This window comes from Opisthorchis viverrini (assembly GCF_000715545.1).
Source record: "Opisthorchis viverrini unplaced genomic scaffold opera_v5_23, whole genome shotgun sequence".
Lineage (NCBI taxonomy): Eukaryota > Metazoa > Platyhelminthes > Trematoda > Opisthorchiida > Opisthorchiidae > Opisthorchis > Opisthorchis viverrini.
Window position 1 is genome coordinate 447,911 of NW_008751679.1, and position 15,474 is coordinate 463,384.

At 43.2% G+C, this 15,474-nt stretch overlaps 2 protein-coding genes across 2 annotated transcripts in view; both read left to right on the forward strand.

Moving 5' to 3' along the window:
- Window positions 1–1,793: 1,793 nt before the first annotated feature.
- T265_02011 (hypothetical protein) overlaps window positions 1,794–15,474 on the forward strand; it is a gene marked incomplete at both ends in the record, with an annotated part of 30,550 nt that continues 16,869 nt past the window's right edge. The window contains 3 exons of the mRNA XM_009166159.1: window positions 1,794–2,007; window positions 9,616–10,020; window positions 12,245–12,385. Coding sequence (XP_009164423.1) covers window positions 1,875–2,007; window positions 9,616–10,020; window positions 12,245–12,385 — 679 coding nt within the window. The remainder of the gene's footprint in view (window positions 2,008–9,615; window positions 10,021–12,244; window positions 12,386–15,474) is intronic.
- Window positions 3,629–13,609, forward strand: T265_12907 (hypothetical protein; the record flags this gene model as incomplete). Its single annotated transcript, XM_009166215.1, has 4 exons — window positions 3,629–3,838; window positions 9,633–10,020; window positions 11,798–11,904; window positions 13,526–13,609. Coding segments are annotated over 4 exons (789 nt in total), but the record flags the coding sequence as incomplete, so codon positions are not given.

Genomic DNA, 15,474 nt, shown 5'->3' on the forward strand with positions numbered 1-15,474 from the left:
CTTTTTATCCTTTGCAATGATATTCATACTTAGTGACCGCATCTGTCAAAATCACCATTCCCCATGAATACAGGGAGCTTGTAATCCAACCAACCTGCGATCTATGCTGCATCTCTGCTGACTAAGGATGCAACTTGGCCGTCAGCGATACGAGACCGGCTGGAACAACGTCAGCTGATGAACTCATACTGGAAGTATGTTTACCTGATTCGCTCGCACCACCGTTGAAGAGACAAACCATAACCGGATAGTTGAATTCTGGAACCTGTCAGGAATGTTCGAATCGTGCAAACACGACAAGGACCCGACCGGTCAATTTCCAAAGGCCGGTTACTACATAAGCAAACAGCTTAAAAGTCGTTTAAGAGGGACAGAACTACTCGTTGTTGTTGCCGTAAATCTATTATGTTGACGCTCGACAAGGACTCGTCAAAAATGCTTATCTAGCAGAAGAGGTCATGGAATTTTAAGATCAGTCACTGACGTTCGTTAAGTGCACTTTATGGATGACAATAAAGTCTGAAGTTGTTTTTACTCCACTGCTTACCAGCCAATCGGAGTGAAAATTGCAACAGAAGTCTCCGTTTGCTGCAGTTCCTTCTTGTCAATTTGATACAATTCACTCTTCAAGACGAGTTCAAACGGTTAGAAGTATAGATCGATTGTTTTCGCCATCGCTTACTCTCTGGTGGGTCTTCCGCTCGTGTATCAGGCGCTAGTACGTCAGTAACTCGTGCGGTATTCGCTTCCCATCGTCTACTCGGTTGTGCATCGTCCATCCATTTTGAACATCGCGGAGTTCCGTGATTGCCTGATTTAACTACCACCAACTCAATGTATGTGATTCGCTTGTCGGTGCAATCAGCCGACTTGTGTAGTTAGCACTCATGTAACAGCGTAAGCAGCTGGTTGCCGAGGTGACCACCAAAGGTTGTACAGCCTTTACCTTGGTAAGTTGACTGCAATTATTCAAAAGCATAATAGGTACGTACTCCACTTCATCGGAAAAGACCAGAGCCCATCAGGATGGACAGTATTGGCGTTCGTTCTCCAGCTACCACCGCACATATCATTTGTGTGACATTGGCGATACTTCAAAGGGGCTCGAATGATGCGTTCTGTCGATATGACCATCTAATCCGAATGTCACAATTCAACCTTGAAAGGCTAGCCAACACGTGACCACTTGGTTTGGTTTTTCCTGATTGAACCATGAGTGTACTCTATCCTGTTTAAGTACGAGTTAATTACAATGCTGATTGACCGCTGGTGGTCGAAAGGTTTTGTTCAAACTACTAGCCAGGAGGTCGTGGGCTCTGGAATTTTCGTGAGAAGTACACTGCTGATGATCTTCAGTCCAAAATCTCCACACATTGTCAACAGTTCAAAGTGCTCAGTATTTTGTGGTCTGTGACCGAATTTTGTTACCTATCTTTTGGACTCACCTGCAAGAAATTGCTGAGCATTTGCCTCATTCTGTGTTAGATTTTGCTGTGAAGACAGATGAACAATCGAGATTCGCAGGCACAACGAAGCTCAAAGTGGACAGCGCACTTACGTTCGTCAAATACAGTCGGGTTTGTAGTCCTCGGATTGCACTATATTGGTTCAACAGACCTCTTAACGTGGACCAACGGTTGGGGCCTGAATCGAACGGGTCACCAATGAAAACAGCATTAGATCACCTGATTGGTCCATCCGGTCCATCAGGAAGTTCTAAGACTGCAAACAAATTTAGGCAGCGCCTGTGTTTACATTATTCCATCGGTTCAAGCCTAACTGAAAGTGATGTAGTTTCGTACGTGTGCAAGCTGTCGATGCACACGCTTGTAGGTGGGGTATGGATTTTTCTAACGAAAACGCGATGGACATGAATGGATGAATTACTGATAATGTCTTATCTGATTTTCTGGTTAATATTTCCCCTCCTGTTCGATCCCTTAACGAGGTGTGTTACGTTGCCTCGCTCTTATCCCATATCCACGACGATGGAAGGGACTTCTGACGGTAAGTTGGTGAGTAATACGATTGGAGTCTTTGGTCATCACCCGAGTTCCGTCCATACTATTGTACAAATTATGCCAAAATTTGAGCATTGGAATGAACTCAATACAGTATTTGTTTTTGAAGAAAGAAAGGACACAAAAGTAAGCAGGTCTATATTCCGCGTGAGATCAGGGCAATAATACAACTTTCTCAGGTTCATCCTCGCGTTTTTTCCTACGATAACCTGCGTGAAAATTCTCAAACGTGACTCAGTAGTATGGTGCGCGGAATAACTGAAAATGAAGCTTTCATTAGGCCACTGTAGGAGATAGAAAGCTGGTACACGAAGAGGTTCATGACATTTTAAAATTTGGGGAGACTTGAATGGACACAAGCTTGGTGCACGTTGGTGATTAAGTCACTGAACTTCCAAACTGTGTTTCCAGTGGGGTTTAGTATCCTTACTACTTACAAAGCTGTATAAGAACTTGATCTCCTAATGTTAAACAATCACACCGAACTAGTCATTCGGTGGTAAAATTGGTAAAAAATAACTTGATGTGACTGATGTATCGAACTGAATTCTGGATTCCAATCATAGAAAATTAGTTATGATGCTGTAAAATATCACCCACTTTCAGCACTGCCTTGCGATGAAAAAATATAATGATTCCTATTCCTATTTGCCTTAATGTTACAACTCCGTCTCTGGTGCAATCATGTTTCCATTTCTGTGCTGTATCCTACTGACTTGCGATCGAAATTTCCCTTTATTTTGACTGATAAATAAAGTCTGGACAAGCGGAGTTGTTTTTCATCAAAACATGGTGTCAGAAAATGGCAAGTTGGCGACACGTGCATAAAAATACAGAGAATCCCCTCACCAATACGCCTTCGTAGATAAACAGCCTGTCTCGGTCGGATGACCGCCCGTAGAACCGGAAACTTAATACAAAGCAAGGAATTAGACGCTATAGTTGATGCAAAACGTAATCACAGCATCTTTTTCAACCTGACCGGACCTATTTGTTCTTTTGATAATGCTCGACCGGGAAGAAAACTTCTCTACAACGAACCCCTTTTACGACAACTATCATGTTCTAGTCTCTAAAAATTGGCTAAAACTTCATGTGTTTTCATGGGGCACCGCCTGAGTGGAAAGCAGAAGGACTGAAGGACATGGAGTGCTTCATAAATGAACATCACAGGTTTTTTTTGGAGTAACTCAGACGAGTTGGTTTGACGGAACACCAGTTTGCATCCTGAGTCTTACTTTCCATTTCAGTCAATGGTTTCATTGCCACTTCTGCTTCTTCTTTTGACAGCGCCTAGTTGACATTCATCATTTTTGTGAAACGTGTGCTTGAATTTCTCCAAGGTAGGGATTGAAAACACACCCGCTTTAAAACCTATAAGGAATCAGGGTGGTATGCATCGGGATGGAACAACTTGTTTTAAACTAGGTCTTGCAAGGAAACCAAGCATTTAAGGAAGTCTCTGGGAGCCTTATTTCTTGCTCACTTCAAAAGTTTTTGAGATGTAGATTGACAATTTTACCCTGAAATGTCCATCCGTCTATAATCTCTCGGATGGCCATAAGACTAGTCGGAACGTCTAATTTGTGAACTACTTTTTCATAAAGGAAACTACTCACAAGGTTGCAGAAAACTCTTCGACAGCGCACGACCGGTTTCGCCCTTCTTGGGGGTCATCAGATAGGCGCCGTCCACGAGTTTCCGTCAACCTTATGTTCTACTTGAACCCAAATTGGACTGTTTTCGAGAAATACACTCATTGGCAAATCAATCTGGTTTTCACGGGAAACTCAATTGAATCTCTCATGAGGCGGCATGTGTGCGGCACATTCACTTGGAGGACATCATAAACGAGGGACTCAACTGAGGTCTCCCGTGAAACGAGATTGATTTGTGAAGTGCTTGTTTCACTCCGCGACCCCTTTTTTCTGTGACGGCGTGCAACTTAGGATATGTATTACCATTGATGTATTGAACAACAGTTCATGACTGTATGCAATTCGTATCGCAGGATAAGCGGTTTGACCAAGGTTATCGTTGAAAAATTTTGTTTCTTGACATGAGCCCAAGCAACCTGTGTGGCAGAAACATCTCGCCCCATCATTATTTTTTTAAGTCAGGGGACTATCTGTCTGAGACCACTCAGCACGCGCTTATTCCATTTGAGTTGCAGGTTGATCATATACTTTCAACGAAGCTGTCTGATAATCGAATTGTTTCTCATCATTACAGTAACCTTGATAGTGTCCTAAAATATGGCCAAGGAGCATTGTTGTGAACAAAGTCACAAATCTTCCAGATGATTACAGATAACTGAATGGTGATGCAAGTTTAAACGGTTGCCTCAAGATCTAAATGACACTGTGACGGTGTGTACTACTGATGAAACCTGCGAGTGGTCTATGGTCTGGTCCAAGCTGCGCCCTTCATCTGATGGAATGTGAAGTTTATTGAGGAAATTGTCGAACTGCTTTGCAGCGTCCACTTACTGTTGTGCAATAGTCAATGAATATCAAGGAAATTTCAAGAGGACTCGTGGGAATGTTCAGTTTCCAAAACCATGTACAAGTTTAATTCCGTATCTAATGGCCTGTAACTGGGTAGCACGTGTTTGCTAATTAATAATTTCACTTTAAAAGGCTAACCTCCTTACACCGATACTGGTCGTTGTAGCTGACTCACTGTGGCCATAATGAAGGCGGTCAACACCCGTTAGAACGATCTGGGTGAGAATCCCGAGGTAGATCATTTGAAAAAATAAGACGTAATAATATATTCATTCGCAAATCAATTTGGTTTTCACGAGAGACTCAACTGAATGTCTCGTTTATGATGTTCTAAAACTGAATGTCGAAGAGTTTTCAGCAACCTTGTGAGTAGCTTCCTTCATGAAAATATACTGCGATATCTCGAATATCGTACCAACTGAAACATGAGGCTGCCTGTGTGCGGCAAATTCAGTTGTAGAACGTAATAAACGAGAGATTCAGTTAAATCTCTCTTGAAAACCAGATTGATTTGCAAATGAGTGTATTTCTCGAAAACAGTGCCATTTTGGGTTCAAGTGGATCATAAGGTTGACGAAAACTCGGGGACTGCACCTACCTGATGAGCCCCAAGAAGGGCGAAACCGGTCGTGGACTGTCGAAGAATTTTCAGCAACCTTGTGAGTAGCTTCCTTCGTAAGACTATTAAGTTTCGTTGGATTCCGGATTTTCGATTTGGCACTAGAAAAGTCAGCACATGTTATGCACCAACTAATGTCTCTCATGTAGTGTTAAACGAGGTGACATTCCACCGCTCAACCGTCACTCAGACAGAGATAACTGTCGTGCGAAACTATCCTCTCACGCTGGAAATCAATATTGTTTAATTTATTAGTTTTACCGGTCACTCATCTTCAAGGATGACCGAAATCACACTCTGAACACACAGCTGAACATAAAGGTCAACTTTTTGGCTTTGTTAGTAATGTGAAATATGATTGCCCCTCACTAAATTTGGCATCACTCATCAACTGAAGTTCTTTCGGGCGGTCAAAGTTCCAAGACAAGTTCAGATGAATGTTAGTTGGTCAAAGAGGATGAAAGCTAATGGGTAGCGGTGACCCTGTCGCCATTTCTTGCCAAGGTTCTCCTGGCCAATTCAGAATAACACTTCGGTGAACATCGATTGAACGTTTGTTATGCATTCAGCTCCCCGGCCGAGAAAACTGACACGGTCATCCAAACAAAACACTGGCCATGATTAAATGCTTGATCAAACAAGCATTAAACGGTCAAACGGGTTGGCCAGTTGTACACTGGTGAAGGATGAGGGGTTATGGTTTTTATCAGCACAGTGTACCATCAGAAACCAAACAGAGTTCACAAGATCCACTGGAGGAATGACACGAACACATCGGAAACGAGAATTATCTGGGTCACCCCATGGTACATTCAAGTCAGGAGAGATTCGACGGACATACTGTTTATAGTTTTCCTCAGAGCGAGTGTAGGGTGTTTTGCTACAGTACGGTCCCTAATTAGCATACTACACTTAGCGAGCTTGTGTATCCCATTCGGGTTGAGGTGAAGGCTGCAGTCTGACTGATTCAGTATATCCACGTGAGGGAATCTAACTCCTTATACGGTAATTGTCAATTGCCTTATCACAGTGTTGTGCTCTTCCGTCCACTCGTGGTAGAGTGGCGATTTTAATTGTACTCGTCAGTCTTTTGTTTCCTAAATTCGTTTAAGATTATTGATCCAGGGGTTTACTAGATTGTAACTTTCGTGATTCTATGAATTGCGACAATTCACCCTTCATTTCGTGAGTTTTGTCATCCCAGCAGTCCAGTCCAGTCGCCGTGTGACTGGCAAATACCTGAAGATCGAAGGTGTTCAAATGATGTGTTGCTCCAAATACAACTGTAAAAATTAACATGCGCGCAGCCCAAGTGTTGTTGAGTTGTAACACCTTTTTCTTCCCTAGCTGCCAAGCCACACCAAGGAAGCACAAGGACTGGGATACTGCTAGATTGCCCAAGCCTAGAGAGGGGATGTCGAGAAGCAGAGGTCGGGTTCAAACCGCGGACCTTCCGGTCAGTAAATTCGCCACACCAAGCACAAGGACTGGGATACTGCTAGATTGCCCAAGCCTAGAGAGGACCTGCCGAGATGTGGCCGTTGACTTCGAACCCAGTCAGTGGGTCGCGCCACAATCACCTCGAGCCATCTCGTTTATGGTCCTCTAATTCTGAGTTACCTGACTGTCTGATAAACTGCTGAAAGTTTGACCTTCTAGGCATCAGACAGAGAGAGACTTTGACCGATGGAATCTAGGTTTATGGGACCAAGCTCGACAGCACGCAACACATACACCACTACGAACAGTGCATTTTTAGCAAGGTCGCATTCTACAGGCTGGTATGGAATGGGCGACCGAAATCAACGAAGAACACGATCTGCTCACATGACGTAGTCTGTTGGTACATCAAGAGATATCTCTGTCACTGGCCAAATGACTTGACAGAACGGTGTCCAATATCCGAAATGAACGCCGAAATTTGCGCTGCGATAAAAAAAACTACACGGCATTTGAAAACGAACTCTTGCTTAATTCAACTACGAGATAAGCATGAGCCTTCATAAAATTTGTAGGAACACAGTACGGTTGACAGTATTTTACTCGTCCACATCGGTTACACTGGGAGAGTGGGACTAGTAAAACAACCTGTTTCCTTTTTGGCCGGTTGCATCCACACAAACGTATTTATTCTGTAGTGGAGGCCCTAGAAAGCTATCCAACCGTGTAGAAAATGTCATATTATTAAATGATAGTACAAAAATGAAGGAAGTATGTTGTAAAGTATGTTTTTCGATCCATCGATATTTGATGTTGGGATACGTCGCATAGGTGATTACTAAAAATACATTATCTTTATTTTTATACAGCTCACTTGCACTATGATACGATTCAGTTAACTTGAGCTGACTCTTTGATTGGATGGCCCCAAAGCTGTTGAGGTCAATATCGATTTGCTTTCGAGTGATTCAAGTTATCGGTCCGTTCGACGGATGTTCGTCCCAATCCCTTATGCCTCAATCGTGCATGTTTATACCAGCTTACTCGAGGCTGGTGCCCGATCTACCCGCAACACACGCTGTCACTTTAGACTGTTGGCACCTTGTCCCGAGCCCACAAATGCCAGCGTAAAAGCCGTACTACTTACGAAGCTTGTGTTGTAATCGCGGACCATTTGATTCACCCACCCATTTAAATGTTGATGCCGGCGTTTAATCCCCTCGAACGTAACCCTAAAATTTCCAGTCGAACTCCCTAATAAGAGGTTTCTGTAAGGGCGACACTTTGAACATGCTGTCAGCTTTTATTCTCTCAATAACTTTATTATTAGAAATCTGGTAACACAGGAGGGTATCTGTGGGTTCAAGTAGGTTGACGGAAACTGGAGGACTGCGCCTATCTGATGAGCCCCAAGAAGGGCGAAACCGGTCGTGGGCTGTCGAAGAGTTTTCAACAACCTTGTGAGTAGTTCCCTTTATGAAAATATACCGGGATATCTCGAATATCGTGCCAACTGAAACATGAGGCTGCCTGTGTGCAGCACATTCAGTTGTAGAGTATCATAAACGAGAGGTTCATTTGAGTCTCTCTTGAAAACCAAATTGATTTGAGAATGAGTGTATTTCTCGCAGACCCTCATTTTGTTAAATGAAGTTGCGTTTTTCAGCCAAACGACGTGCTTCAGTAAAAGTGTTCTCCACTATATCGTAAGTTAAGATCACCTGAAAGTTTCACTTACTTTCACACAACCAATCGGCTTATTTTACTTACAGTTTCTCTAATTGTAGACTGACTGCCTTGCTGCCTGCAGAGAGACTCAATATACGGAGGGAGTGGGGTGAGGGGAGTATCTTACTTTCCACACGAAAGTGAAACATCACAACCCCGTGTTAAATGCGGAGATTTGAATGGGATTCTTGTTTTTAACAAACTTCAGCTGATTATGTAGCCTACCTCATTGTTCGGTTGGGTTGATGTTCAAAATCTCGAAGATTTTTTCCCTGATTAGTCAATTAAAAATAACCGAGATCACCAAATGCCAGTTGTTTTCACTCTAAATAAAGCGATAAATCACATGAATGACCCAAAATGCTGTATAGACACCTTATGTACCTCATACAGAAGAAGCAATCATCCGTGCAACAAGGAATGGCCATTTGTGGGAAAAAAGTCCTGGTATCGTCTGAAGTCTTTTCTCCTGGAGGGCCTCCATCAATCAAACAGAAATCTATAACAGGAACATGCTGAGTTGAAGTGAGGCCGTCTTTGTTAGACAGGCTAGTCCGGTAGTATGAAGCTATGTTCCGTGGTGAACCAGCCAGGCGGATGAGCCAAGAAGTATACGTTAGGTAAGAAGATAATCATTACTTTGGGGTGAATACCTTTCATTGAAGTTTCATTATGAGCTAACTAGAAGACTTTCAGGCAAGTCGGGAGGAATGTCCGTTGAGCTTTCCCTAAGCACTGTTCACAAGGCTCTCTGCTCACTCAGGGACCGGAAGGTCCGTGGTTTGAACCCAACCCCTGCCTCCCGACTTTTCCTGTCTAGGCTTGGGCGACCTGGCAGTGTCCCAACCATCGTGCTTCCTTCGGGTGGCATGGCAGCTAGACGCCAGGAGGGTGTTAGAGCTGGACGATTTTTTTCAGCGATGAAAAGCTTCACAGAAGTTTTGCCTTTTAACCAGAATAGCAGTATTATATTTGTCAGGATTTACCCCAGTCACCTTCTGTTCTTGAAACAGTAATGACTAAACCCCAAACTTTGGGAAGCAGACATCACGATCAGCACTACAGTCTGTAAGCCATGAGAACATTGCCTTAAAATGCACCAGACAACACAAGGTTGTTTAGGGCAGAAAAAACAGTAAAAAACTGGCATAGTACTACATAACAAGAGGAAGGCCTCCTCAGGTTTTGCAGGTTTGAGGCAACAAGGTTGTTCCACAAAATCCTTTGTTTTCCAAAACATCCAATTCGGTTTATCTTCATTTTTGAAGATTCTAATTCCACGCTTTTTTGTCATTCCCAGGGAGTTTATTCCTGCAGCGTTTGATCAGGATATTTCTCCCATTTGGTGCATTAAATAATCGATTAATTCCACTACACGAAGCGGATAACCATCTCCGAATGACCGCACTTTTCTGGGGCCCTTGGTCTGAATGGCAACCTTGTCCGGATCCCAAGTTGTTGTGTGTCCCCTTCGGGATTTCGCTGCACCAGGGAACTGCTGTGCGCAGAGCTCGCATGTGCGAGCGACAAGAATTCAAGCGAAACTCAACGACAAATACATTTTATCGGATAAACGTCGACAACGAATTGGTTCCGTGCTCAAAAGAGCGATCGACAGAACAGCAAATAAAACACTGCCCATTGCCCCCTCGATGTAGTGGCTCGAATGGACCGCCTGCAGTTAGGGATGAACAAGGATTCCATGGTGAGTTGAAAAGTCTTTTTAGAGGTACCCACAATGAATAAGTTGTACAACGCAGAGGTTGGTCTTCCAAGATAGAACTGTGCCCACTGATAAGAGTAAACACATACACACACACACACACACCACATTTGGCTGATCGTTCAAAGTTTTTTCTCTGAAAAGACCGGTTGTGGATAGTATTCAACTCTTGTCAGTCTATCCGGGTGGTGGGGGATAACTATACGTTCACACTTCAATTGGATAAACGATTCCAAGTAGTTATTGCCGAAAATGACGGAAATGTGAATACATATAAGGGAAAGCGGAAAGTCCTTTTGGGTGAAATCGTTCTTTCGTACTGGCTGACTCCAACGGTCTGTGTTGAAATCCGCAAATAGGTACCGAACTAACCGAGGTCAACATGGGGGAACTCCTGAATTCAAAAGAAGGGGTGTAGATGGTGGCAATAATAAGTAAGAAGCACAAAAACGTCCAACACCTAAAAAATACAACAACTAATCAAGGCCCAGGGTCTAACAACACGGCCGCACGCAAGTGAATCATCAGATACACAACCTAGGATTCTCTCAGTACAATCTAGTGCTTGAAGCTCCGTTCAATGATGACATTCTCTCTGTGGCAGCTAACTCCAGCCTGAATCAACGAAACTCAAGCTACAACACTTATGTCTTCCCTAAAACCATTTTGTGAGGTGTATGAGTCTTTTCCGAACAAGGAGGCATACGATAACAAAGCTTCTGGATCGATTGACTTAGCCCTAGCGATTCCATCACGACTGCTGGCTTAGTTGTGATAATCCTCTGATTGAACTATCGAGTAATCTTAGCTAAACGTTCCCGCCCCCAACGCAGATACGTTGAATCTTACTAGCATAACCGGTGACCTAACGGATGATCGTGATATGAACAAGGCGAATGGAACGACACAGTGGTCTGTCTAGTGCTGATATACTCAGGTAAAATAAAGCCAGAGACTTTGGAAGCATGGAAAGATAGGTTTGTAGAGAATAACGCACCAGCCAGATGTTTTTGCTTCTCCTCATGATATGAACGTGGTTTGGTAATTTGACAGACGTCAGACTCAAATCAAACTCTGGTTAGGAAGACTGAAACCAATCTCTCATAAACGCCAAAAAGCAGTATATCTTGTGGATGGATCGTGTTAGGATGTTAAAACTCCTGTTGTTCCGTCTTTGAAACAGGAAACGCTGGAAAGGGTAGGCACACATGTAAGTAAAGTTCATGTCTTGTGAAGAAGCTTATGAAGAGACTGGACAGACTGATTGCCCAACGAAAAAGTTGTATGGCATCTAACAGAAGATGCCAGTACACCAGGTGCCCAACCAGACCTTGAATCTTATATTTCCTGATCATATGGACCAACAGTATTGATGTTAGTTAGCTCAACGAACAGAATGCCCTTCTTACTAACTCTGTGATTGGATTCTTGCGGGATCTGTTTCTATGCCGAACGAACTCTGTTGGAAAACTTTTGACTAGATATGAGCACGTAAAGATCTACCACTCTTCTCAAAGCCCGTTCCAAGGGGTATGTACCCAGTGAAGCGTTCCGTATAAATTCGAATAATGAACCATGTATGCACCAGGTTAGGTGAACCAGGCTGAGTACTGGGAGGAGCGAACCTTGGATATTCGTTTCTTGATCATGAAAGGGGTAATCCAACAGTCATACTGATGCTGAGATAAGAGTACGATCGCATCTCAGTTGTGCAATTGAGGTTGCTGGTCACATTTTCTGATAATAACGCTAAGAACAGCTGGAAAAAGTGATTTCAATGCATATCTTTGTAATGTACTACTCATAAGGTTACTGAAAATCCGTCGACAGCCCACGACCGGTTTCGCCCTTTTTGGGGCTCATCAGGTAGGCACGGTCCCCGAGTTTCCGTCAACCTTATGTTCTACTTGAAACCAAATTGCACGAACTCAGCGAATATACACTCAGTTGCAAACTAAGTTGGTTTTTCGATAGACTCACCTGGAACCCCACTGAATCTCTCGTTTGTGATGTTCTCAGGCAAACGAGATATTCAGCTGGGTTCCAGGTGAGTCTCTCGAAAAACCAAATTAGTTTTTAAATGAGTGTCTATTCGCTGATTCCAATGCACTTTATCCAAAGCACCATCCTATGTGGAATTTCTCTCAATAAAATAGCATTTCGTGACATACGCAGTTCCCAATGCTCCTATGCTGCATTACTTCAGAATCTCGGTCTTCAACCTCCGAACTCATTTCTACCAAGTCACCAATCAGAAGTAGTCCAAGTTCTGTGACGTTTGGAATACTCACTACCACTTATGAATCCGTACGTACGGTGGTAAATCAAACAGATCTTCCATCTGAAGGTAAGTGTATGGTATATCGGCTTATGATATGCACACAAATCAGGGCATTATCTATATGCCAGTTGGTATGAAAGCGCTAAAATTTCAAGAATTTTGTAAGCAATGGGTAGAATTTCGAGGTTCATATCTGGATCCCTCTACAGTTAAAGTCGAGAAGTACAGTACATCTGGTGCGAATCGTCACAGTGCGTCTTGCAAACCCTAGATTTTCTGTTACTGGCTGAAGCAGCCGTTGAAATAGTCATCGACTGAACGATCAGTCATGTCGGTAAATCAATCAACCAATCGTCCATCAGTTCCGCAGTTCATATGTTCACTGGCTTCTTATGTGTGAACTTCCATGTTTCTAATGAGGATTTACGGACGATCAGTAATGTCGGTAAATTAACCAATCAGTTGTCAATCAGGTACGCAGTTCATATGTTCAATGGCTTCTTATGTGAGAACTTCCATGTTTCTAATGAGGATTTACGTTTTCCCATAAGTCGCTGGCTGCCAACGATTCCTAACAGGAAAGTACGGATTCACGAACTCAGCGTAGGTTGTCTTGGCTTGCGGATTGAAAGGTAGGTTTGACAGTTTAGTCTCCTAACTACTACAAAATGCCACTTGTTTAGGAAAGAGAACATTCCACAGGTCACATGCACCTCGATAAACTGGCCAGTCAACTTTAGATCATGTGACATGAAATACTTGATTGAAGGGTGCATGTTATTGTTCCTTACCTAAGTCAGACTACTGATTAGATTGCTGGTATCATATTGAAATATTTGGACTCTTGCTGAAAAGGGTTCGAGCTTCTTTGATGATCCGCTTAATACTCACTCTGGGTGTTTCTCAAGTTTCTGATATATGCTTATCGATAGCGATGTTGTTCAGCCTCAACTTCGAACTACTGACAAAAAATAACGTTAATGAGGAAAAAATCTTTCAAGCACATAATCGGAAGAATGTGGTTTTTGTTACGTATATGGAAGTACTATTGGTGATCATGCCTAATTCTTTGTAAGGTCTGTGACTTGACTTTAGCTTTACTCCAAGGGTATCGTTTGCATGTTCCCTCCTCTGAACTGGAAAGTTCATGGAGAAACTATGGGTTTCGATAGATAAACTCGTTGACACATCAATTTGCTTTTCAAGAAAAAATCAACTGAATCTCTTGTTTACGATATTCTCCGACTGAATATGCTTCACAAAGACTGTCTCATGCTTCCGTTAGCATGATATTCCAGATATCGCGGTATATTTAAGCGAAAGGAAACTACCCACAATGTCGAAGAGTATTCGGCAACACTGTGAGTAGTTTCCTTTCATGAAACTGTGGGCTTCCTCGAAAATGCGGCCAAAGGGATTTTGGATACAGTTGTCTGACGTGAGGTAGGCCTATTCTCTTTACGTTATACCACAAAAAATTTGTCTTAGTTGAGTAGGAAGAGGAAATCCGGAAAGATATAGTGCTAGGCTATATTTGTCTACACCTGCTCACTCCCTAGTGAACTGTCTACTGTTTGAGTGTCTTTGGAAACATCATACTCAGTCTTCTGCTTAGAGGTTGTTTCGTTAGGGTATGACGTTTTCGAATGCCACCCAAATCAGTTAAAGACGGAACTTTCCTTTCGGTGGCCTGTGATACACGGCGAATAACACTTGCCGAACCGAGCGTCAGTTTTCACAGTGTGATTTTCTTGCCTGGTGACTCTGGCGATGTCTATATATATATATATTAACAACGCGGCTAACAGTCTCGTCTACACTACCTCATTTTCTCATCAGTTCGAAGATGCACTAGTCCTTCAAAGTGACCACCACAAAATAAGTCACTACTCCAGAGGGTTAAACACAGCAGTCCACGTCTCCCAGAATACAATATCCAGCCCATAAACTAATACAGAGTCCACCCCCTATCGTGTTATGCGAAGCAACTGTACAACTTGACTCGGAATATTTTAAATTGTGCATGCGAATTTTACACTAGCAGAAGCACAATCAGGTATGGTTAGAATTTGGTAGAAGGATTTCGAACGAATTCGGCGTTGAAAATGTTGGTCTGTGCGGAGAGCAAAACTTTCCAACCTATCACTGAATAAAGAAGAGGCTAAAGGATCCGCACACCATTAAGCAGAAGACAGATTGTCGCTTACAGTGTGAGCACTCTGTTGCACCAGTTTGACGGACGGTTGCGCCAATTCGGTAGCTCTGTGTATCACCTATTGTGCACATTGATACTGACGGGGAGAGATGGCTCAGTGGTTCGAACCCGACCTCTGCGTCTCGACTTCCCCTGTCTAGGCTTGGGCAACCTCGCAGTATCCCGGCACTCGTGCTTCCTTCTGATGGGATGGGAGTTGGGCATCGAAGGGGCGCTACAGATGAACGACCTATTTACATGCCGTTCGGTACCGTATGTGATCCGGTTGCAAATTGCAGAAAGGCCAATGCTAACACTGATGCTTCACTGCTCTGTATTTACCAGTAATGTATCCAGTTATCCGAAGGGTAAACATTCTGGCACACAAGTTGTTACGCTCGACTGGAACCCGATGGATGACTTTGAAGAGACTAACATATGATGTTGTGTGATGGCTTGTGAACCCCCATGACCTATGGAGTCAAGTCAGAAATATTCGCAAATAATTCTCAAATTAAGCTACTCGGTGCATGGTAGCCTAACCTTGGGGCTTGCAACAGTTGGTTATTGATTCCTAATTTCCCAATTAAGACAGCCACCCTTTGGTCAGGCCCTGATTAAAGATCCTGTCGGCCCTCCTGCCAGTGTCTGCATCGTAGTCTTTCTCTATTCGCATGCCTCGTGCCCCACTGATAGTAGCCCTTTTTGGGCTAATCCACGAACAACAAAAGCTCCCTTCACCTTGGACGGCATCGCTCGGTAACCATAAGCACTTTGATTTGTTATTCGAACACCAATATGCCCGATCCGCCTGATGTCATTAGCGTTCTGACTCAAGGAAGCTGGACGTCATGTTGTTTTCGTTCTTTTCAGACTCGTTATTTTAAATACGCATCCAAGTATGACTATCGAGTTGACTATCTCGTCGGTTTCCTTTCACTTGTTGTCTATTTCCGTTTAA